Below are 21,810 nucleotides of genomic sequence, written 5' to 3'. Positions count from 1 at the left end.
ATATATATATATATATACATATATATATATATATATATATATATATATATATATATATATATATATATATATATATATATATATATATATATATATATATGCTCAGTCTCGCTGTGCACCAATCAATTAGACAGTAGTCAGTGATTAGACTTTGGTCTTTGCTGGAAAATTGAGCTTATTTTCTTGTCTCAGCAAGCAGGAGGCTAATCATGTGGCCGTCTCTAAAAAAAAAAAAAAGATAAGTGACATGTGGAAGATGCAATAAGCCCGTAGACTCACTTCCCTCATACCAATAAAACATCAATAACCTCCAGAGCCTTTTATTCCGCTGAAATGCACTTTGCATTGGAAGCATAGAGCCGTCTGATGAGTTTTAGATATCCTGGTGTCTAATTATTGATTGTCTCTCCCCGTTTAGGCTGTACAGTAAAGCTTTGGGTCAATACGCCTCCTCGGGACAGTTACCTGACAGATTCACTGGCAGCAACAGCAGCAGCTGAATGAGAAATTAAAAATAATGAGAAGCTGCAGGGTAACCAGAGTTCCTGCTGCAGGGTTAGTTGAAAAAGAAAGAAGGGGGAAAAGAAAAGAAAATCAACAAAATGCAATAAAAAACGAAGTTTAAGCACTTTATTTACAAAATGTTGAACACAATAAAATATAACATTTCAATATCATTAGGGTTTCATAAATTTATGGATATCCAACTGAATGGAATAACAATGGAAGACAAATAAAAAATAGCAATGGACTACACAAAATGACATGCTGGTGTGTATAATATTTGATACTTCGATAGTCTACGTTTTGCTTAAGATTTGACACAAGAATAACCATGGACATATAGTGATGTTTATACACTATAAAATGTCCCATTTGTCCCAGATTTACAATTAGAAATGCTCTTTTTTATATACCAACAACACATTGCGAGTCATAGCATTTTCCAAACCCTGTTTTGCCCACACTTCCAAGTGCACTGATCTGTCCAATCTTACAACAAACTCCACACGTATAAATACTCGCATATAAACGATAAATAATGTGCAATACAAAAGTAATTAAATAATAAATAGGCTATATGCTAGTACAAAAGATTATGCAAATCAAAAGAAAAATACAAAACAATAAATAAATTGTGGTGTGCGCGGGGGGGGGGGGGGGGGGGGGGGGGAAATGAGAGCCTAACAAACAGACGAAAAACTTCCCTAAAAAATCCTTCTCGCTAAGGATGCGCTTCTATTTTTGTGATCTACAAGACTTACCTTCAAGTAATGGCATGAAATACTCAGTCAAAAAGAAAAAAAAACAATTGCGCATTGCACTTGAGAAAAAACAAGAACAAAAAAAGAACTACTGACAACCGGGCTATCTGCTTCTCCGCATCCCCAAATATTCAAGAGAAATGGACAAAGCTGTATTATTTAGAAAATAATTACACAATAGCATTAATAGTAATATCAATAATACTGTAATAATACACACGACTCGCTTGGAGTGTAGTTATTAGACTAGTGAGGTAATAAAAAAAGAGCGCAACATAATCTTGGCACACACACACACGCAAGCATACACGCGCACGCACACACACACGCGCGAAACCACATATTACAAATGCGTCAGTTTAGGCGCTTCCTGAATCCTTCCCTGAGACGCTTGGTGAGAGGTGAGGTCTGTGTATGTGGGATGGGGATCACAGGGTCCATGGTGGTGGTTTCCTGGGATCTGTGCGGCACAGCTGTAGTCCACACTGGTGGATGAGGGGTGGGGAAGATGGCCGAGGTTGAACATGGGGCCCGAGGCTGGCATGGAATCAACAAAATTCCCACCCACGTAAACAGGGCTGCTTTGCAAATTGGCGTTGGCAAAGCTGCCGTTGCTCTGCATGCCGTGGTGTTCGTACTCGGAGCCCGGGTATCTCTTCTGTTGTGGGATGCAGCCACCCAAGGGTGCCGTGTACGCGGCCAAGCCGTACATATTTTGCTGGGGTTTGGCAAAGGACGGGGGTGAGGGTGCGTCATAGCTGAGGCTGTTCACATTTTGGAGCTGGCCAGAGTATCCAATGTGATTTGGGCCACTCAGCGGCGGGCTTCTATCCGGGGAATGTCCCAGGGGGGAGTGCGCCAGCCCTTTAGACTTCTGGTCCTTTTTGTATTTCATCCTCCTGTTTTGAAACCAGATCTTTATTTGGCGCTCGGTGAGATTCAACAGATTTGCCATTTCCACCCTCCGAGGACGACAAAGATAGCGGTTAAAGTGAAACTCCTTCTCCAGCTCCACAAGTTGCGCGCTGGTGTAAGCAGTTCTGACCCGTTTGGACGCTGGTCCCGGTGGACTTTTCTCATCACTCACTTCACCACCTGTGAAGGAATCACAGAATCATCTTAGGGTCTTTTGAACAATGTGAGGAATAATTTATAAATTCCATGCACATCAAGACCCCCCACCCCGATCCCTCCCTACCCAAACACACCTCTACACGCTCACACAACATACACAGACACTACACATACACGTCACCATCATGATCACTACCTGCGGTGGCACAGTTGTTTGAGTTCTTCTGCTTTGAGTTCTGTCGGGTCTCCTTCATCCAGGGGAATATCTGCTTGGTGAGGGCTGGTGTGGCGCTGCTGGAAGCACTGCTGGATGGGGATTTCTTCTTCTGAGGTGCAGAGCTGTTGGAGCTAGGGGAAGATGCAGACAGTGGAGGAGCCTGCTGCTCTGAAATACTAGTCGCTTGGTTGTTGTTGTTATTTTGACTGCTGCTTTGTCGCATGCAGTCTCCGTTCAGGTCACTGTCTTTTAGGGCTGGTGGCCGGACTGCAGCTGTCTGAATGGGACAAACTGAGCCTTGGTAGTCGCTGTCTATGTTTGAAGTAGGATAGGACTGGTGTGCGGGCCCATAGTTGTAAGAGTCTGGTTTGGGGTAGGTGTAGCCTCCAAAAAGTCCAGAGTTGTCGTAGTATGTTGCTTTCTGCATTTTGTGGATTCAAAGCCAGTAAGCCAGTGAAGCTTTATCCAGTTGCATGAGTGTTGTTTATTTACGTGATTGGTGTTTCCCACCGCTGCTCCACTCTGTGACCTATAAAAAGAAACATCTCTCACTGTAACGCCACAGAATGTGTGAGATGCAGCGTTTGAAATCCACATTAAACCAAAAAATTCACAGCTTGCTTGGCCCAGACTGAAGCTACCGTATAGAGCATTTGGTGCTTTCTAATTAAACAACTAGAGCAATTAAATTAGAAAATCACCAAATGTATTCAAAATGTCTATGACAATGCTTCATCTCCAGCTCGTTCGAGTCGTTTCTTGGCACAAAACAGTTAAAGTTTAACTTGGACTAAAAGGACCCTCTGGGAGGCTTTAGGAGTCCCTTGCAAATAAGCTGAATCAGCATTTGACACACACGTACACACAATACCCTTTTCAGTAATCACAAGGCCTGACAAAGCCCCTAATGCATTCATTGTTCACGCGCGCACAGACATTAGGATCGCATGTTGAAGAGCGCAAGAAGCACAACACTAAACTCCCGCACTGTTCATATAAAAATGTAGCTGTGTGAGAGGGTTAGAAAGAGAGAGCGAGAGAGAGAGGGAGGGAGAGAGAGAGAAAGGGAGGGATAGAGTGAGAGAGAAAGATGGGTTGGGTTGGGCTGGGTTAAATATGACATTTCACCAGCCTTTACGCACATCTCAAACATTATAATTTGGCTGCTTGGTCGGTTTTCTTCTTAAAGATTTATGTCTAATTATCTTGAAATTTTTTTTTTTTTTTTACTTTTGGAGGATACTTTTGAAAACCAAAAAAATATTATTAATATTCTTATTATTTTACCAATATGATAAAAAGCATGACAACATTTAAAGTAAGCCGAAACAAAAATATCAAAGGGGCCCTCCTGTACTGTATGTTGGTGGCTTTACGAGATGCAGCCTGCGCCGTGCATAACAATTGCACCTGTCAGTTTGGACCGCGGCAAAATTTATGACCGCAAATGTTATGGTTGTAAACGGCCTGAGAGAGGGGAATGAAAAGCAAAACACTCCTCAAGACTCACAGCCCCTCAGAAGTGTAAAACTAAGCGTAGGAGGAAGGCAAGGGAAAGAATTTCATAGTCGGCGACTTCTCCCATGAAGAGGCTCGGTTTATAAATGATGCCTCCATTCTGGCTTAGTGCGAGTCTCCAGCTAAACACAGAGGTGGAAAGCACGGAGCTGTTTTGCTGCTTTGAATAAGGCACGGGGATACTGGCGAGGTCTTGAAAAACTCTACTTTTTTTTTCTTTTTAATTTTCTTATTGTGTGTGCTCTCACTGTTTAATTCCGGCAACGCTGCTAAAAAAGGAAATGGGACTTACTGAAATTGGACTCTGGCCTGCGTAAATAATTACACGTACAGGTTAAGACCATCCTTCATGTCTGTTTTCTTGATTTAAGCCTCCTGTGAAACACTGTGAGCGTAAATATGTAGCCTAATAACAAATCACCCTTTCACCTTGTTAGCAGTTGGCTGTGTTGTCCTCTCCCTTCATTAAAAAAACGTTACTCACCGAAATCTGCGCAGATCTGTTTTATACCCCTCAAGCATTCACCACTGCTTCCATCTCGACCTAAAAGACAAAAGTAATAACACAAATAAATGTATTGTTATTAGTCTGAGCCCTGCGTTATTTTCGATGCATGTTGTGTTAAAAATGGGTGTCGCATTTTTATTTGTAGTATTTTTTTATTTAGATTTATGTGTAAACTCAAGCTGAACTAAACAGTTCTAGATAATTAATTAAAAATTATAGTAGCTTAAGAGAACTGAGGCTTTAGTTCCATATTTTCCAGCGTTTTTATTTTATGTCTATTTTTATTTCACTTTTTTTTTTTTTTTACTTTTTTCTTCTTCTTTTGCTTTCATTTTCTTGAGAGTGAAAAGTCTGACATGTGCACTTTTAGTACAAAAGAGTCAGGCCAAATATCTAGCACTCATAAGCGTTTTAGGTGACCTTAGGGTCATTCAGCAGTAAGTCATAGTTTAATGAACAACGAACAGTTTGCCTTAAAGAAGAGCCAAGTCTCGACTAAATTCACAGCAGCTTTTCAGCGCTAAGAGAAACAGGACAAGATGCTCGACCGACGGCAAGGAAACCAGAACTTAAAACCCAGAAATCTTTCAGATAATTATATTTGCAGTGAGTGTAATAAAAAAAAGAAACAAACAGCTACTGTTTCATTGCATCTATCCGAGGAATTTAGCTTCATAGTATCACGATTCAACTGTAGGATTTTTTCATGAGGATTTTCTAAAAAGCTGGTCGATAGTCTGCACCTCGAGTGCTTTTGAGCACACTGAGCTACTAGTAGCAGACATGGTTCCCTTTTCACGCGGCTGTGTTTTTCGCCTACGCGTTGTTACGGTAAGTTTGGTCCACACAATGGGTCGGACTCAATCTGGAGTGTTATTATCTCACTTAGTCGTTTCTTCAGCTTAACCTTTGAAAATCTATTAATAAGAGGGAAGTTTGTATAACTGGAAATATATATATTATTTTTTTAAGCTAAGTTTATAATTTTACACAATGTATTCGCTGCCGTTTTGAAACAACGAAAACAAAACACAAATTGCGTTTTTTTTTTTGCAGAAAATTGTATAGTGCTTACAAATTCCCATTTTGTAGCAAAATGTCTGTATTTTTAGTTTAGCTTTTTTTTTTTTTTTTCTTTTTTTTTTCATATCCAGGAGACTGCGCGTAATTATGAGCAGCTCAGGCCTATAATACAAAAGCTGCAGTGCACAAACATTAAATCTTTATCCAAAGTAAAACAGTAAACTGAACGAAAATGGGTGGAAATTATCTCAGATTTGAGTTTATTGCCTTCTGTTCTTAGACCTGCTGCTCATCAGTCCAAAGAGAGAGAAAATATATTTGCATGAGTCAATATTATAAACTAGGAACATGTTAGCCATTAAGGTATCCAAACATTAAAAAAATAAACGCATTTGCATTGTCCTTGTTCACTATTCAGACCTCCTATCCCTTAAAGCATCCACTATAAATTCACCTATAATATAACGTTGCAGGTTAACAAAGCCATACTATTGAACCCACATAAATCAACGGCAAACGCCAGCGAGTGAGGATAAGACAACAAATTAATGTGATTTACGATCCAAGAGTCAAAAAGAAAAGTTCCTCTCCCACTTTTTCCTCCGAGCAGGTTTTCATAAACGTGAAATCAGCTGAAAAGCGCAGGGTAGCTTAGGCTCGATCTGTCGATAATATTTGAACGCAATTTCTCGAGGAAAAAAAAAAACTATAATAATGGTAATAATATGAATCTGCTTTTGAAGAGATAGCTTTGGGCTCCATACCCGCGCGTTTGCCGGTGAGAGCGACGTTAACGAGCATCGCCTCCATGAATGGAATGAATCATATATATTTCCTTGGATTATATTAACCCGTGGTTAAAGGTTGCTTTCTGCCATGCAATTGCTTACCTGTGAATCAATTCATCATAAAGCAGTTCCCTCTCAGTCTCAGTTCCTTTCCACGTTGTCTCAAGAATAAATCCTTCACCCTTTGTCTGTAGACAATGCTGTCCTAAACCTGATCTTGCTGTTTTTCAGACATTTCCATATACCAGTGGAGACAGTATTCCCGAAAGAATGGAAGGACTCGCATTCAACTACCAATAAAAAGCGAACAAGGTATCCTTATTCCTGAAAAAAAAAATCACTGGCAATCAATCACCCAGTGAAATATACAGGAATTCAAAAACGGAGAGGCCTGTAAAGATTTGCAGCTAACATTGGGATTTTGGGGTGTTTCGGAAGCTTTATGATGACAAATAAAGGCGCTGCCTTAAGGTACAAGCATATTTGTTCACGTGATTGTTCCCTTCTTCAAGTAAGCCTTACCTCACCAATCCATTTTGATAAAGGGTGGCGTTTATTTCCTCATCTGAACTGTGTGAATGTGAAAATGTTCCTCTGCCTATTTCTTTTTATCTCCTCATGAGCTGCGAGCTTTGCAGCTCGCCTGCACTTCAGCGTTTAAACCCAAGCAGATATGCTTTTGTTTGGGTGCTCAACGTGCAAATTTAGACATCTTTAACCTCCCCCCCACAAAGGCACTGAAGTGCAATGCATGTGCGCAAAATGATCTGTGCATTTTATGTCACAGAAGATTTGAAATTTCCAACATTTATGAAGATTTCTTTTTCTTTGCCTCGCTCCCCCAAAAGATAGAAACTAGCGGGGATTTCGCAATAAAACGAATAAAGAGGGCCTCACTCACCACATTTTGCATAATATTGAAACGTTTTAAAACGCGGTTCTGTGTAATTTACAAACAACTGCACAATGATGTGGGAGTGCATTTTAAAAAATGATTTATGAAATAAATGACGTGTGTGTTTTTTCTTGCAACTGGGAACGGATTGTATTCAAATAAACCACATTATCATCTCGTGTTTGTTGTGTCTGTCTTCCCACACAGCTGAAGCACAAAGAGGCACGGAGCCAGTGTCTTCTTGCATTGTTTTCGGTACTAACCCCACACTATGCCAAATAAAGGCTCGCTTTAATACCAGAGAAAATATACCGAAAGGCCAGACTCTAAGATTTCGAACCACAGAGACGGTTCTCGGACCTCTGGTTGGTTCAGCGGTGGGTAATCTTTGCTAGCGAAGAAGAAGAAGGGATGCCGGACTGGTAGCGTCTCAGCATATGTTCAGAGGGTAATAAAAGTGAAAGATTTACAGTTTTCGCCCGGCCCCCAACAGCCTCGCACCCTTTCAGGGATAACTGAGAATGATTTACAAGGAGGCAGAACTGTCAGCCTGGCCGAACTTCTAGGACTTCTAAGAAATCAAAATTACATCATCCCCCCACTAACAATAAAAACAATAGAAAATGATTGTGCTCTAAAGCGAAAGGGAGAGATAAATAACTAGGAATTTGTCTTATGGTTAAAAATACAACACCAAAAATCGCGATTTCTGCTTCGCAAACAAGACAAGTTAATTTTAATGCTTTCTTTAAACATATTCAACTTACTTCAGATTAAAAGAAACAAAAACAACTTCACATTAAATTAGCAAAAATCCAAATTAGACTCTGAATAAGGAGTCTATGGGCCCAAAAGAGGGAACAGACTAAGCTGCATGTGTCCGAAAGAGCAGTTATTCAAAGCGAGCATCCATAAATCCTACTTGTCACTGCCATTTACTTTTTTCACATTAGTCCCATCAGTCCATTTCAAGACATTTGCCAACCGCAAAACTGAAAAATTATGCTACTGCTAATATATTTAATTAATTTATTTATTTTTAAAAAAGAAGAAGGCATGCGTACGGCGACTAGCCACAGCCTATACAATTGCGCTCAGAGCGCACACATCAAAGGGAGCAATTTATCAAATATCACGACATTTGATATCGTCATTTACCAGCTGGGGCAACATGAAAAATGTTGAAATATTTACCTACCCAAGCATCCATCGGTTCAGATGTGTTGCTAAAGTGCGGGACTACAGTTGCGCCGGGAATCGGATATTATTTTCTTGGGGGATCTCTTCAGTTTTCAAGTCTGATAGAGTCCTTGCGATTAATGACGACGCCGTGTTTCTAGGGGGACGTGCTGCATTAATTATTTAGACAATCACGTGGTCGAGAATAGAGAGCGGAGTGGTATAGTCTCTGGATTATATCTCTGAATGCAGACAGCGCACTTTAATATATCTTAGGGGGGTTGTCTGGCTCGGAGAGGCTTCTTGCGAAAACAGCTGGAAATCAAATATGGCCGGATGGAGAGCAACGACGTTGTATTCCTGCACTGGGTGCAGTGTCATTGAAAATGGCACTGCCTTTGGCTCCCATTTATTGCTGTTCAGACATGTAGGTCAGTGTGGCTACACACTGCACGTTGTAGTAGGCTGCTTTGACCTGATAACTGCCAAGGAAACTATGATATTGGCATTAGTTCAATTCATGCATTATATATCAGACGCTCAAAACATCCAGGTTTTATATTAAGTAGCTAAAAATAATAATAATAAAAAAGCAACCTTTGGTTAAGTTAGAGCTTGTAATGTATTTTAGGTAGGTTCTCCCCCCTCACCCCCCTTCTAGTCGCTTCTCCCCAGTCCCCCCCACCCACCCAGCCCCCCTCTCTCTCTCGTTCTCGCTCTCTCTCTCTCATCTTCTCCTCAGCATCTATATGGAGATCATTTTTGGCAGGATGGTGGATTGGTAGCATCACTTTGTCTCTGCTTCTCTCCACATCCGTGTGACAAACTTACATTTTATGTATACACAAACGTTTATGCGCGGTGGGCATCAGCCCGTGGTCACTGGGGATGAAAAGTGTTTGGGTGCAGGTTGTCTTTACAAATGCATACATATGGTCACTTTGTTTGTATCCGAGCTGATCCTGTAACGTGAAGGGGTCGAAGGTCGGTATTGCTGCGACTCATCCTCAATAAAGTCTCAGCTTGTGGATCACGGGGGGTTGGGGGATTAATATTAACCATAAGCAGAATATAGGTATGCTTTAATACCCTAAAGTAGTATACTGTGCTATTGGGTGTTTGTTTCTTCGTTCTAATACAGCTCTAACAAATGTGGCGTGAATTAGTCTTGGAGAAGGACCAACTCCTCTTAACAAGTTTTCCCTGTCAATTTGAGTCTTATGAGGCCACTAGAGATAATTTGTGCTTCCACTGCACAGTAAAGAATCGTCTAAATAACTTTTACGCATTGAATGTGGTTTTTATGGCACAAAATAATAATAATAAATTAATTAAATAATCCCCACTAAGAGTTTAAGGGGAGGTTTTTGCGCAGTGCTTGCTCTCGCTTTGTTACGAACTCATGAGTAAAATGAAACGGCAAAGTAAAAAACCTCTTCTATTTTATTTTATTTTCTAAATAATAAAAATACACTTGTGTGCTTAAATTTAGGACCTGCCAAGACAACAGGCTGAATTTGTGTATCCACTGGCCATTTGGTCCATTTGTAGATGTTTTGTAAAAGCGGCCTTTAGTTCCATATGGTTCCACACGCTTGTAACCCTTAGGTGAAAAAACACTTGGAGCAAAGCTGTCCTTTGCGTCTAGCGTAAACCAAATGGCACCAAATAACGCAAACAAAGAAAAGTTACTCTAAAATTTCAAGCTATCGGGGAAATAATAAATAACCCCGGGGTCGAAAAAATATATGTATTTCTTCTAAATCAAAATCGATCTTGAGTGCAGGAAATAAACATCCCAGAACACACACAGTCTCCCAAATACTTAAATGCATAATCAGTAGAAATCTTTATTTTTTTTATTCAATATACTTCTCACATCTCAATGCACCGTACAAGGTAAAAAGCATGTACAAAAATAAAAAACGAAAAGATTGCATATAGACATGAGGAGACAAACGCACAAATCAGAACCTTTTCGGGGGCTTCGCCTGGTATAAATACTGTTTAAACACGTGTAAAACGAGGAATTCAGCGGCTCTTACTTTGAATCAGCTTTAGCCTTTTTTCTTTTTCTTTTTTTTTTTGAGGGTGGAACAGTCCTCCAAAGCAAAGCGAACAGCGCCTGGGAGAGAAATGCTGCCTGTCCGGCGGGTCAGGGGTGCTGGGGTCAGTCCTTGCGGCTGAAATGTGTCCCCTGGATGAACCTGCCACTGCTGCTTTGTCGACCTTCGGTTGAAATACCTTTTCAACTCTCTCGTCAAGAAGACTTCAGAAAGGAGACCTCCACATACTGGGAGAGCTTCTTGGCTTTTTGTCCGAGGACAAAGACGGTATAAAACGAGAAATATCTGTCTTGAAACATGACCTGAAAGAGCCCCACGGATAGCTTGGTTGTGAATGAAAAAAAAAAAAAATAAAAAAAAAATAGAAGATTCCCATGTTAACTAAGACTAAAACTTTGCATAAGGCCATGCTAATAACGCACAAGAGTTCAAACATATTTCGGAATAATAAAGGTTTAACGAATACTTTTAATTAAATTGTGTGCTATACGAAAAAATGTACACGTTTTTAAACAAATAAATAATGACGCAGAAATCGTCTGAAAAATAAAAAATAAAATACTGCTAAATCTCCAGGATTTGATTATTTCCGATTGGAAACATCTAGTATCAATTTGATGCCATGCAAGAACAAATGATCTTTCATAGGAGAGTTTTAAATGGCACAAGAGAGCCTCTGAAAATGTACACTGTTTACAAAGATGTCAGGAAAGATTTATAAGGGCACTCTGAATAGTATGCACACAGGAATGTCTTGTGTTTGGGAAATAACATTTTAAAATTTCAAAGCTTTTTTTTGTACAAAATAAGTTAAAACATACAAGTCACAAAAGATTCAGCGGGGATTTTTGAAAAAGGTTGAGGAGTGTTTGGCGTGCTCTATATGCAAATAATATTTCCTTCAAGTATACATTTATATATATATATATATATACACATATATATATATATATTGTGCGTTTAATGTGAATTTTTCAATTGGCTAAAATAATTTCTGTGCTGAAAGCTGTAATAACTTTTGTGTATGTGCGTGTAATTTGAAATGATCTCACTGTTTTGTTTTTAAGCAAAGATATTTCATTGTTTAAATCAGCTGAATCCACGTGAGAAGAGCAGAGACACTTTGTTTAAATCCACTGAATCGGCCGAGGCTGCTTGATAAATGTCTCCTCAGAGGGGGCAACGTCGGAAAAACAGGGAAGGAAAAGTTTATTTCGACGTTTTTTCTGTCTCTTTGAGGAAATTTGAACACAGAAGAGGCTCAGCTTGCAAACCTCTCGGTTTTAAAGACCGATTGATTTTCTCACTCAGACTCGAGGCAACAATGCTGGAGGGTCATGTTTGTTAAATTAAAAACAAAATGGCTAGAAACGACATCAGTCCATGCAAAAGTCAGATGTAACTTTTGTCTTTTTTATATACAGTTAATCTCTAAGGACAGGGCCACTTTCCTTTCTTATAATGCTGTGATATCAGTCAGGTTATCCTTCTGAATGCTCTGCAGATGGTTGGAGACTGGTGCAGATCTTCCCTTGGTGTTGGGTAGTTTGTGATCTTTCTTCCATTTCATCCGTCTGTTTTGAAACCAGATTTTAATCTGCCTTTCGGAGAGACAAAGAGTGTGGGCAATCTCAATCCGCCGCCGCCTGGTCAGATACCTGTTAAAATGAAACTCCTTTTCTAGCTCCAGAACCTGCTGCCGGGTGTAAGCTGTTCTGGACCGCTTGGGTTCAGATCCCGTGTAATCCGGGTTCACTGGGAGAAAGAACACAAAAGAAAAACAAAACGAAACAAACAAAAGTCACTAAATGTGGTCGATGCAGCATGCAGGTAGAACATGTGCAGGACAAGAAAATTAGTTTCTCTGTCAAAGTTCATACTTTAAGGAAATTTAAACGGAACTGTCATCAGGAAACAGTGGATTATTTTAGCTAAATTTAACCAGATTTGCTCTAGATTTCATCCCAATTTCCACCGGCTAGTCTATGTGTTTGAGGAGCTTTTAGGCGCTCACCTAGCGGCCTATTTCCTGAGCTATAAAAATTTATGACTTGTGTAATTGGCGAGGCCTTTCAAAGACTCCTATAAATAGTATACTGACTGATTTCTGGATTATAGCTCTCAGTAGAGGAAGAAGAGGAAGAAGAAGAGGAAATCTTACCAGTAGTTACGTGAACTTTCTTCATCCAGGGGTAAACTACTGCTGGCTGCTTGGCTTGTATCCCATTTTGGCTCTTTGTGTTTTGCTGCTGTCCACAAGTCCGGGGTCCGGCCACTTGGACCGGAGTCCCCTGCTCAGTCTGTGCGCTAAAATGGCTCGGGTGGCTGGCTCTCTCGTGCCCATGACCCCGTGGTTGCACTGTGGAGTCCTGCACAGTGTTGCAGCTGAAGGGTTGCTCCGTGTAGTTTGACCGTGGGTAGATCCCTGGATGCTGAAAGTCTGTGTCCTGCGATGGACTGTAGTAGTCGGAGCCCTGCTCAGGTATATAGTTATTCTGTGAATATTCCTCGCAGGGAGGAAATTTGGGATCCACATACTTAGAGTTCACCATATACGAACTCATGGCCATTAATTTCTGAAGGTAGAAAATACTAATTTTTCTCGAGTTGTCTTTTTTCCTCCCTCCATAAAGCCCTCCTACTTGGTGTCAACTGAATAAAGTTAGCGAACCATGTGACCAGATCGGCCAATAGAGGTGATGCGGGTCCAAACACGGGTAAACATACAACTAAATGCATTTTTATCCGAGTTAAGATACACAGAAATTAGACCCTGATGGAAAAAACGCAAATATTATCTTGAAACATCTGCGTACGTGTTTGGAAGACAGAAAATGATGATTTCAAAATAAATAAATAGAAAAATTGGGGGAAAATATGCACAATATTGAACTTACGAAACTTATTAAAAAGAAAACAGAATATTAAAAATGGGGATTGTCTTCTGTGCATGGTGATGTTTCATCAAAGCTGATTCCTGGTTTCTAAAGTCTAACTTAAAAGCATGGTGTTCAACAGAGAAACCAACAAAAGATACAAAAAGCCCCTTGGCATAAAGACAGCGAATAATGAGTGAGGACAATTGATGGACACTGTCTTTGTCAAGAAGGGGTCATCCAAAAGTTACACGAATCTCATCACTTCATCTGCTCCCATCCCTTTGAAAAAAATCTGTCTCAGGAGCCTATTGGCCAGCAGCAGCAGTCTCTGGGAATCAATAATGTAGAGACAGAAACTGCCCACAAGAGAGAAAAAAGAGCTACAGCTGGAGTGTCTGTGGCTTGGTTTCATTTAGTAAATTCATTTGGTATTTCATGCAAAGCACAGCGAGCCAAACAGGAATAGAGACACCTTCCAATGTTTATTTCCACGTGCAACATTTCACATTAGATTTCCTTTAAGCCTACAGAGTTACAGCACGACCGACCTCTTATGAGGAATGTGGTGTTGTCAGATTTACTCTCACTCATAAACCAACACTGTTAATGTAACAACTGGAAGCACATTAGGCTTCAAATGCCTGATAACGATGGCAGTAAAGTCAATAAATCGAAGTTTTTTCATCGACCATATACTCCCCTAGAATCGAATCTGTGAATCTGGTTTCATCACACAAATTCGGTTCTACAGGGTATATATAGACGACGGGAAGCGATGCTGCCTAATTTTACCCCCTAAACCACATCACTTTTTCTTTGCGCAGCACTCTAGACTAATAAAATTATCAAAGTGGCTCACAATCAGAATAAACCAAAACCATCAAAGAAGCTGAGGTTACATAAGAAAATAAGAGGCAAGAATTAAAAACCCAGGGATAAACACATACTTTTATAAGCTATAATCACTCCGGAGTGCCCCATTTCCTTTGTTTTAGCCACGGCATTTCCTTTTTAATTTATTCCCCTTTTCTACAGTATAAAGTAGGCTTTTTTCGTGGTCTTTTTTGTTGCTTATTTGAAGGAAATCTCGTCAATAGGACACACGAAACCCTCGAAGCCTTGTCAGTTGCTGGCTGACAAGGCTTCCAAAAAGAAGAAGAAGAAGAAGAAGAAAGACATAAAGAAAAGGAAAAGCAAAAATATTAGGCTACAGGCTACCTCTGCCCTGGGTGCTCCTGTCAATCTTGAGAAAATGACAAGCGTAAAGTAAATGAAAAAACAGCTACCAACTCGGGTCAGCCCAGCTTTCAACGCAGAAGATCTTCTTCTCTTCATCAGGCTACAGCCCAAGTTCACAGCAAGACAATACACTTTCTTCAAACACCATAAATCCATAAATGACCTTAAACTTTTTAAAACTGTCAGCTCAGATTTAAAGTTAAGCCTCCGTCAAGCAATCGAGCAACGGTATAAACCCCTGAGCACTTGCCAGGTTATACAGGGGTTTCCTACCTCCGCTGTCCAAAAGATGCTACGGGCTGGAGGCCATCGAGGTCAACTCAAATCATTTACAAACTTATCAAAAAGTTCAATTATTTTTACTGCTGCCGACAGCTCAAAGGGTGCAAAAGTTTACCAAGTCGTCAGACCTTAACTAACTGCCATGGAGACCACCTCAAGCCCTACACCGAGCTTCCTCTACAAATTAAATTAGTTAAAGCTGGGCGTGATCAAGACAGATTGGCCAAAACAGAGAAACTGAGAGGGTCTAGCAAAAATAATACACTTTTTCTTCAAGGACGCTAAATCACCATGCGAGTGAGCTAATTTCATATCATTGCGTCTATATGGAGAAAATAACGCTGATGGCGAGAAAATATAGCAAACTCTGAAAATTTTGAGTCAGTATTTAAGCAACGAGACAGTAATTTGAATTTATGACATGTTTCCTTCTTGTCCAAACTGTGACACAATAATTGCATCTCAGCTCTGAAAGGGCTTAAAAAGCAACTGTGCCTCACACACAGACCACGTTTTCTTCTTTAATAAGAAAAATTAAACGGATAAAGAAACAAATTCGTGGCTAATTATTTGACAGGTGATGTAAACGGTTTAGTGTAATATAATAGGGAATATTATTGGCTTGCACCAACCTTGTAAAAGAGGCCTTTAATAAATAAGAATAAAACATAAAACAGTAAAATGTAAAATCAGTGTGACGCTTTGTGCTGGAGCTCCTTTAACGAATATGTAGGCCTGCGTGTAGTATGCATGTGTACATATATATGCTGTTATCTGAGCTGGAAAATTTCCGCTAAAATACCAACAAAAACTCAAAATATTCGTTATGGCCTCAATTAAATGATGAGTGCATTATTTATTTATTTACTCATTTATTATAAATCGTCCTTGCACTTCACGTTTCAGTATTTATTAGACAGCCTGACCTGCCTTTCACCTGACCCTGCCGGTCCTTGTGACGGGTCAAAGCCGAGTTCCCCAACAAAAGAATGATAAAGTCAGCGTTTCCTGGCAGCTCGTGTTAAACCAATGGCCAACTAGTCTCCAGCTCGACTATTTCTTCATTACATTCACAGATATTTGTTTTCGATTTTGTAAACCATCAGCTGTGGATTTGAAAGCTACAGAAAACACCAGGCCTGCTTATTTTTCACACAACGTAATAAAGGTTTTTGTTTTTTTTTTGTCTGATAGTAATACAAAATAAAGGCTAAATTCCCTTTGAAGCTTGGATCAAACATGCAACCATTGCAAGACTAGATTTCTAACAAAGGGTGACAAAATTAATAATTTAAAGGCCTGCAGTTAGAAACGCGCCAGGCCTGGGGTGAATTAAGAAAAAAGAAAATCCACATCATGTAAAGACTTAAAACTGATTTTCTTGCGAAATCAGTGCTGTTTAAAAAAAAACAACACATTTCTGTGTGATTGAAACCCAAAGAAAAGATGACGTTATCTAGCAAACGAATTGTGGGTGAAGAAATGTGCAGCTTAACAGTTGGACACAGCAGGAAATTAATGCAATTTAAAATAAAATTCCTTTGATTAAAATCTCAAGTTAACTGCACAAGATCATCAAACAGCTTTAAAAAGACCAAACAAAGAAGCAGAACCAAAAGAGGAAGAAGAAGAATATGGTGTGGAGCAAATCAGACCAATGACACTTTAAAAAAAGAGTGAAGGCTAGATCAATAAAAGCTTTTCAAAACAAATCAAACAAGTACTAAACTTGAACACAACTTCATCAGAAGAGCGCACTGTCTAAAAGTTGCACTGCAGCTTTACAGGCAGGAAACAGTTTAGCCTGAGCATTACGCATGTGACATCACACGCCCATACCACGAGCATAATGATAAAACGCAGCTTACCGCGGAAACCGCAACAGATGACACGCAGTCCAACAAACGCATCCATGCTGAAGGGGAAAAGTCAGTCCGGTAGAGTTCCATGTCAATTGAGGCTCTATTCCATCTGGACTGTCTTACTAATACACAATGAGAATTATATTTTGGCTTGTCAAGTCCCAGGCCATAAAACAAAGTTTAATGGCATCACGTGTTTCCTCACAGCCATTCACAACAGGGCGCAGGCCCATAAATAACCCTGAAAGTTGCACTTACTCAATAATAGCGATTGCACTGATGTGCACTGAGGAAAAGTCGTGGAAATGAGGAAGCAGGGAAGCGGAAGGGATTTTGTAACAGTCACAACAGAAAGTGGTACAAGAGCGAGCCGTGACAGAATAGCATGTTTTATTCCCACCGTGAAAACTGGGGAGAAAAAATATGTGCGAGCTTCAAACTTCCATAAACAAACACCAAAGTATCCTGGTCATCTTAAATATTCATTTTAATCATTTTAATATTGAGGCGTGATGGAATCAAAACTACTGAAATCGAGAATTTCAATATTTAAATCTCCTGAAATCTGACGCCTTTTGACCTCTAAAGTGTTAACAAATGAACCACTACGCGTCACTGATTGGTGCCCGAATACATTTTTTTTTCTGTCCAGTGAACCTGTCACAATAGGACTGATGTCATTCATTCTTCCGGGCCAATCCCAGAGTGCAATGCCTTTTGCTCCTCCTCCTCCCCCTGCTCTGACCTAACCGGAGAGAGCAGACCATGTTGAGGTTTGGGTGGCTGCCACAGTGCGGCAGGTATAATAAATGTGAGGGCAGCAGATCAGAGGCTTTGAATTTTCTTACATGGATGTCTTCATAAAAGCTTTTCCTTCATTGGAGATTCAAATTCTGCCTACACATAACCCCTGCTTTTAGCTTTCATGTTTCCTCGAACTGTTTTGAACTTGTAAATAAAGTCGTTTTAATTGAATCATCCTGTTTATCACGAGGACACAGTTTACGATTATTGAATGACTGTTTGCTGGGGAAAGATGACAGACATGAATATTTGGACGATATCCAAACCAGCACAAAATGCACCATTGTATAATCTTAATGGCTGATCTCATTTGATAGCAGCATTTAACGTATCTAGTGCCCATGCGTGCAACATGGGCACCAAAACAACTTTTAGAAAGAAAACGAACTGGATCACGTGATTCCCGCCTCATCTATTTACAGCACCAAAGAGCATGCTAGTAAAAGGATTGCTAAATGGGACCAGAGAATCTGACTGTTGGGCAACAGCGCCTTCTGCTGGCATGATAAAGGCCTCTCCACAGTTCCACTGTAATAAATACAAAAATAAATAAATATATAAAACATACAGAAACCAGTTAGTTCACCCAATCCTGTGTTTCATCAAACTGTTGATGAAGTTTTGAATGAGGGGAGAGGAGATTTACTGTTGGTATGCAGACCACTGATTTCAAAATTTGCTCAATTACTCTTCTAAATGATTCCCTCCAAAGCAAGTAGCCTAATGCAAGCTAATTCAAAACTGGGTTTAGTCAAGCTCTTTAAACACATTATATGAATTCAGAATAATTACCATAGCATATTTATATCTAAATATTTACAAGTATTTTCCTCTATTTGTAGACTGAACATTTAAAAAAGACTATAATGGGAATATTTATAGTAATAAACTGCAGAGTAGATGTTGAAATTGAAAATGCTGATGTTGTGGTGATGATTCATACTTAACATTGTTAATGAAAGCATCATTTATCCAAGTGGAAACAAAAAAAACTATTAAAACTATTAAATAGAAGGCAAATGACAGCACATTTAGGTTCACGTGGCTTGGCTTGAGCAAAAAAAAATTAAAAAAGAAATCAAAATCACAAAATATATTATATGATTATATAAGTCTGTTGCTAAAGGGTCTGGACAGTCTGGATGTCTGAGAGGAGCTGAGTAGGAGTGAAGAGAGTAAATCCATTTATGGAAACTAATAAAAATATTAGTGCAGGGCCTGCGGTCACACATATACTAAATAATTATGTGCATTAGAAAAAACGCTTAAAACGTGTGATCTTTTTTTTTGCACTGTCAAAATTTTAAAAAATCATGTCTGAGTCCTATGTAATTCTCTCAGGCTTCTGCTTGTGCCTGTCTTTCAGGGTCCATTTTGCCGCATTGCAGTAAGGCTGTAAATACTTTCGCAGCTGCCTGTCAGGCAACAGTGAAATACTGTCTTTGTTCAGTTGGCCTCATCTCCAGGCAGCTGAAAACAAGTAGGAAAACTGAACTTTTGCTGCCAGGCTTTGTATACGTTCAATAAAGCAAATTAACTGAATTTTGTCTCGAGTATAATCCCGCATTTATTAGCATAGAAAGCGAAACAGTGTGATGGAATATGGTGGCCTGAATACGCCAATACAGATTTTCTAGCAGGTTGAGAGATGAGGGATAATACAGCTACAATTATTCGTAGAGGCTGATGGAATTGGGATCTGTCTACAACCAATAGCTTAACACTGAAAGCAAAATAAGGAATGACCGGTTAAAGACAAAGCTCTCTTGCAGTGCACAGTGGAAAAAAAACTTCTCTGCATCAAAAACACAGCTCACACATCACCATCTGTGACCTCAGAAACAACTTCTATTTGTGCATCTAAGGCTTTAAAAAGGTATCAATAAACATGATGATACGACTTGAAATCCATATGATATCTTCTTAAATATTTCTCTGTGGTTGTTGCATTATAAAAGGCAACTTGCCGGCTAAACGGACGTTTGTTAATCATTATAATACAATGGCCAGACTTCTGTTACTGAACATGTCTAAAAACAAAAACAATTAATCCCAACACACCCAGCAACATGTGACTTCACCAAATTACCTGAGTGCCATTACCTTGCAGCTCATTTACATGACCAATGAAACAGGAAGCTGTCAAACTTTACATGCTCTCACACATGCCCAACTAATAAACGCCATTATCGCACAAGAAATCTTACCTATGGCGGTGAGGTACTCCATGCTTGCTCTTTGAAGTTTGCTCAGGCAGTGCATTTTGCGTGAAAGAGCCAGCACAGCTCTGTGAATGAAGAAGGTGGTATGTGGATAAAGTTGAAACGCTTCTCTTGTCATCCAGTAAAAGAAAAAATAATTAATTAAACAAACGACGCAGCGCCGGGAAAATATGCGCTGATCAGACAATTATGAAACGAATGGCAGGCGATTTTTAAGAGAGCAGACCGTAGTGTATCGGTTTAACACCATAGACAACGTGATACAGAATGCAGTGGGGGGAAATCGCCAGGGAAATCAGGAAAAGGGCCATGAAGACGTTTGCCTCTCGCACATGACCAGTGGCATCCAATGACAGGCGATGGAGGCACATAAAAAGGTCTATTACCAAGTTGTAAATTGTCCCCTCACAAAAAGGAATTTGGACTGCAGCAATTCTCCCCATCTTGGCGCATAATAGCAGAAGCCCCACCAGGTCTCCCAAACAAGAGCTTTTCCCCCTGTTTTTTTTTTTCTGTCGTCGTTTGCAGCACTCAAAAATCTAAAACTTCCTGCAAAGTGTACAGAACAACTGAGAAACGCGTCTGATTAAGTATATGAGATTAATCTTTTTTTTTTTTATTAAATATTTGGCAACATCAAACTGATCCGAGGTTTGGATATCACAGTGTTAAAATGCATAATCTGCCATAGATCACGTTGATGTTTAACGTTTTGCAGAAACTGGAGATTTTATGAAACAAAATCTTTTGAGAAACCAAATATTTCTTGTATAAAATACAGAACAACTTTGTGCCTTTATTTTATTTTTCATCTGTGAGTTCACGGCCTGTGCAGCAGATGCTAGGAAAACGCCACACAATAAAACCAGCAAGTATAATTTACAACTTTTTTCCCTCATTAAAAGTCTAATGCTTTGTCGCCGGCCTTTTCCCGTGGATGTTCAGTCATTGTCCTGGAGGACAGATTTTCAACGGATGCGGGACTTTTGTGTTTCCAAATGATTTTGCATATCAGCGGCTTTTTTCCACGCTCTTACAGGCCAGCTGTTGTTTATTATTAGAGACAGAGATACACTATGGTGTGAATGTTTTTTCGTGTAATTGAAACTCGACACTTAAAGACCTAAATACTGCAACTGCATGCAGTCTCTGCACATGTGTCTACGACTGCACCAAAGAGGAATTTCATGTATTTCACTCTCGTTTATCTGGTGGCACGCCAGAGAAAGCACTGTGCGATTTATAGTTAGGCTAGCCCGAGCTATGGCTCTGGTTTCCTGTCTTATAGCTCCCTTTCCTTTCTCTCTCCCCGCGTGTGTCCCTGTGAAAGAGGGAGAAAGATGCAAGACCTCAGGATTTGTTAAATCACATTGCATTGCGACTATGACGTTATTGTAATGTAGACTATACTTGAAGGCCTTTCTTTTGGAGGGAAATAGACTGATGCATTTTTACTGTACTTTTAACCTATCTATCTATCTATCTATCTATCTATCTATCTATCTATCTATCTATCTATCTATCTATGCAGGCACACACACACACATACACACACACACACACACACACACACACACATACACACACACACACATATGGGGCATATCAATATCATTTTTTCACTGTATGTCGGCGCCTCTTTGTTTGCGCCCAACATATATCTTGTTGCACGACTTTAAGCGTTTCGGCATGCCACATAATGTACATTTATATAAATGAATCAATCACATATCAGTTATTCTGCAAACGACAATTAGGGCTTTGCAAAGTTTAAAAATCGTTTTCTTCTTCTTCTTTTTCTCCTTCTTTTGCCAAGTGGCTTTCACTGACAGGTTTAGTGCTGCATGCTTATTGATAGGCCGACACTGATTTTCTCAGAGACATAAATTCAGATCCTGGAATCATGTCAAAGTCTGCCTTCAAGAAACTAAAGATTAAAAAGGGGGGTGAACTAAGTTAATGCATACAGGCAAATTTGTGTCATTATTT

General features: G+C 39.7%; 2 protein-coding genes across 6 annotated transcripts; both read right to left on the bottom strand.

The window, feature by feature from the left end:
- Positions 1 to 616: 616 nt before the first annotated feature.
- hoxd3a (homeobox D3a) lies at positions 617 to 20,005 on the bottom strand. 5 transcript variants are annotated; one of them, XM_084908558.1, is made up of 4 exons: positions 19,807 to 20,005; positions 4,559 to 4,618; positions 2,536 to 3,085; positions 617 to 2,360 (listed from the first exon to the last, which is right to left on the bottom strand). In XM_084908558.1, the coding sequence occupies exons 3-4, from the start codon at positions 2,981 to 2,983 to the stop codon at positions 1,609 to 1,611; spliced, it is 1,200 nt and encodes a 399-aa protein (XP_084764684.1). In that variant the 5' UTR covers positions 2,984 to 3,085; positions 4,559 to 4,618; positions 19,807 to 20,005; the 3' UTR covers positions 617 to 1,608. The 5 variants fall into 5 exon arrangements, with proteins under 5 accessions (XP_084764684.1, XP_084764685.1, XP_084764681.1 ...); XM_084908559.1 differs by lacking the exon at positions 19,807 to 20,005 and adding an exon at positions 16,802 to 16,901; XM_084908555.1 differs by lacking the exon at positions 19,807 to 20,005 and adding an exon at positions 8,487 to 8,994.
- Positions 10,293 to 14,082, bottom strand: hoxd4a (homeobox D4a). The gene is made up of 2 exons (XM_084908682.1): positions 12,695 to 14,082; positions 10,293 to 12,288 (listed from the first exon to the last, which is right to left on the bottom strand). Exons 1-2 carry the CDS (start codon positions 13,101 to 13,103, stop codon positions 11,990 to 11,992), a joined length of 708 nt encoding a protein of 235 aa, XP_084764808.1. The 5' UTR covers positions 13,104 to 14,082; the 3' UTR covers positions 10,293 to 11,989.
- Positions 20,006 to 21,810: the final 1,805 nt, after the last annotated feature.

The sequence above is a fragment of the Perissodus microlepis genome, chromosome 16 (assembly GCF_051167445.1).
Source record: "Perissodus microlepis isolate ML-2025 ecotype Zambia chromosome 16, ASM5116744v1, whole genome shotgun sequence".
Lineage (NCBI taxonomy): Eukaryota > Metazoa > Chordata > Actinopteri > Cichliformes > Cichlidae > Perissodus > Perissodus microlepis.
This window is presented reverse-complemented; position numbering and strand designations above follow the sequence as displayed.

Bases quoted from the DNA above. Each gene is read 5' to 3' on its own strand.
- hoxd3a (XM_084908558.1), bottom strand. From the start codon at position 2,983: ATGCAGAAAGCAACATACTACGACAACTCTGGACTTTTTGGAGGCTAC. The intron at 2,361-2,535 runs GTAGTGATCATG...ATTCCTTCACAG, and splicing joins AAACAACTGTGCCACCGCAG to GTGGTGAAGTGAGTGATGAG.
- hoxd4a (XM_084908682.1), bottom strand. From the start codon at position 13,103: ATGGCCATGAGTTCGTATATGGTGAACTCTAAGTATGTGGATCCCAAA. The intron at 12,289-12,694 runs GTAAGATTTCCT...TCTTTCTCCCAG, and splicing joins GAAAGTTCACGTAACTACTG to TGAACCCGGATTACACGGGA.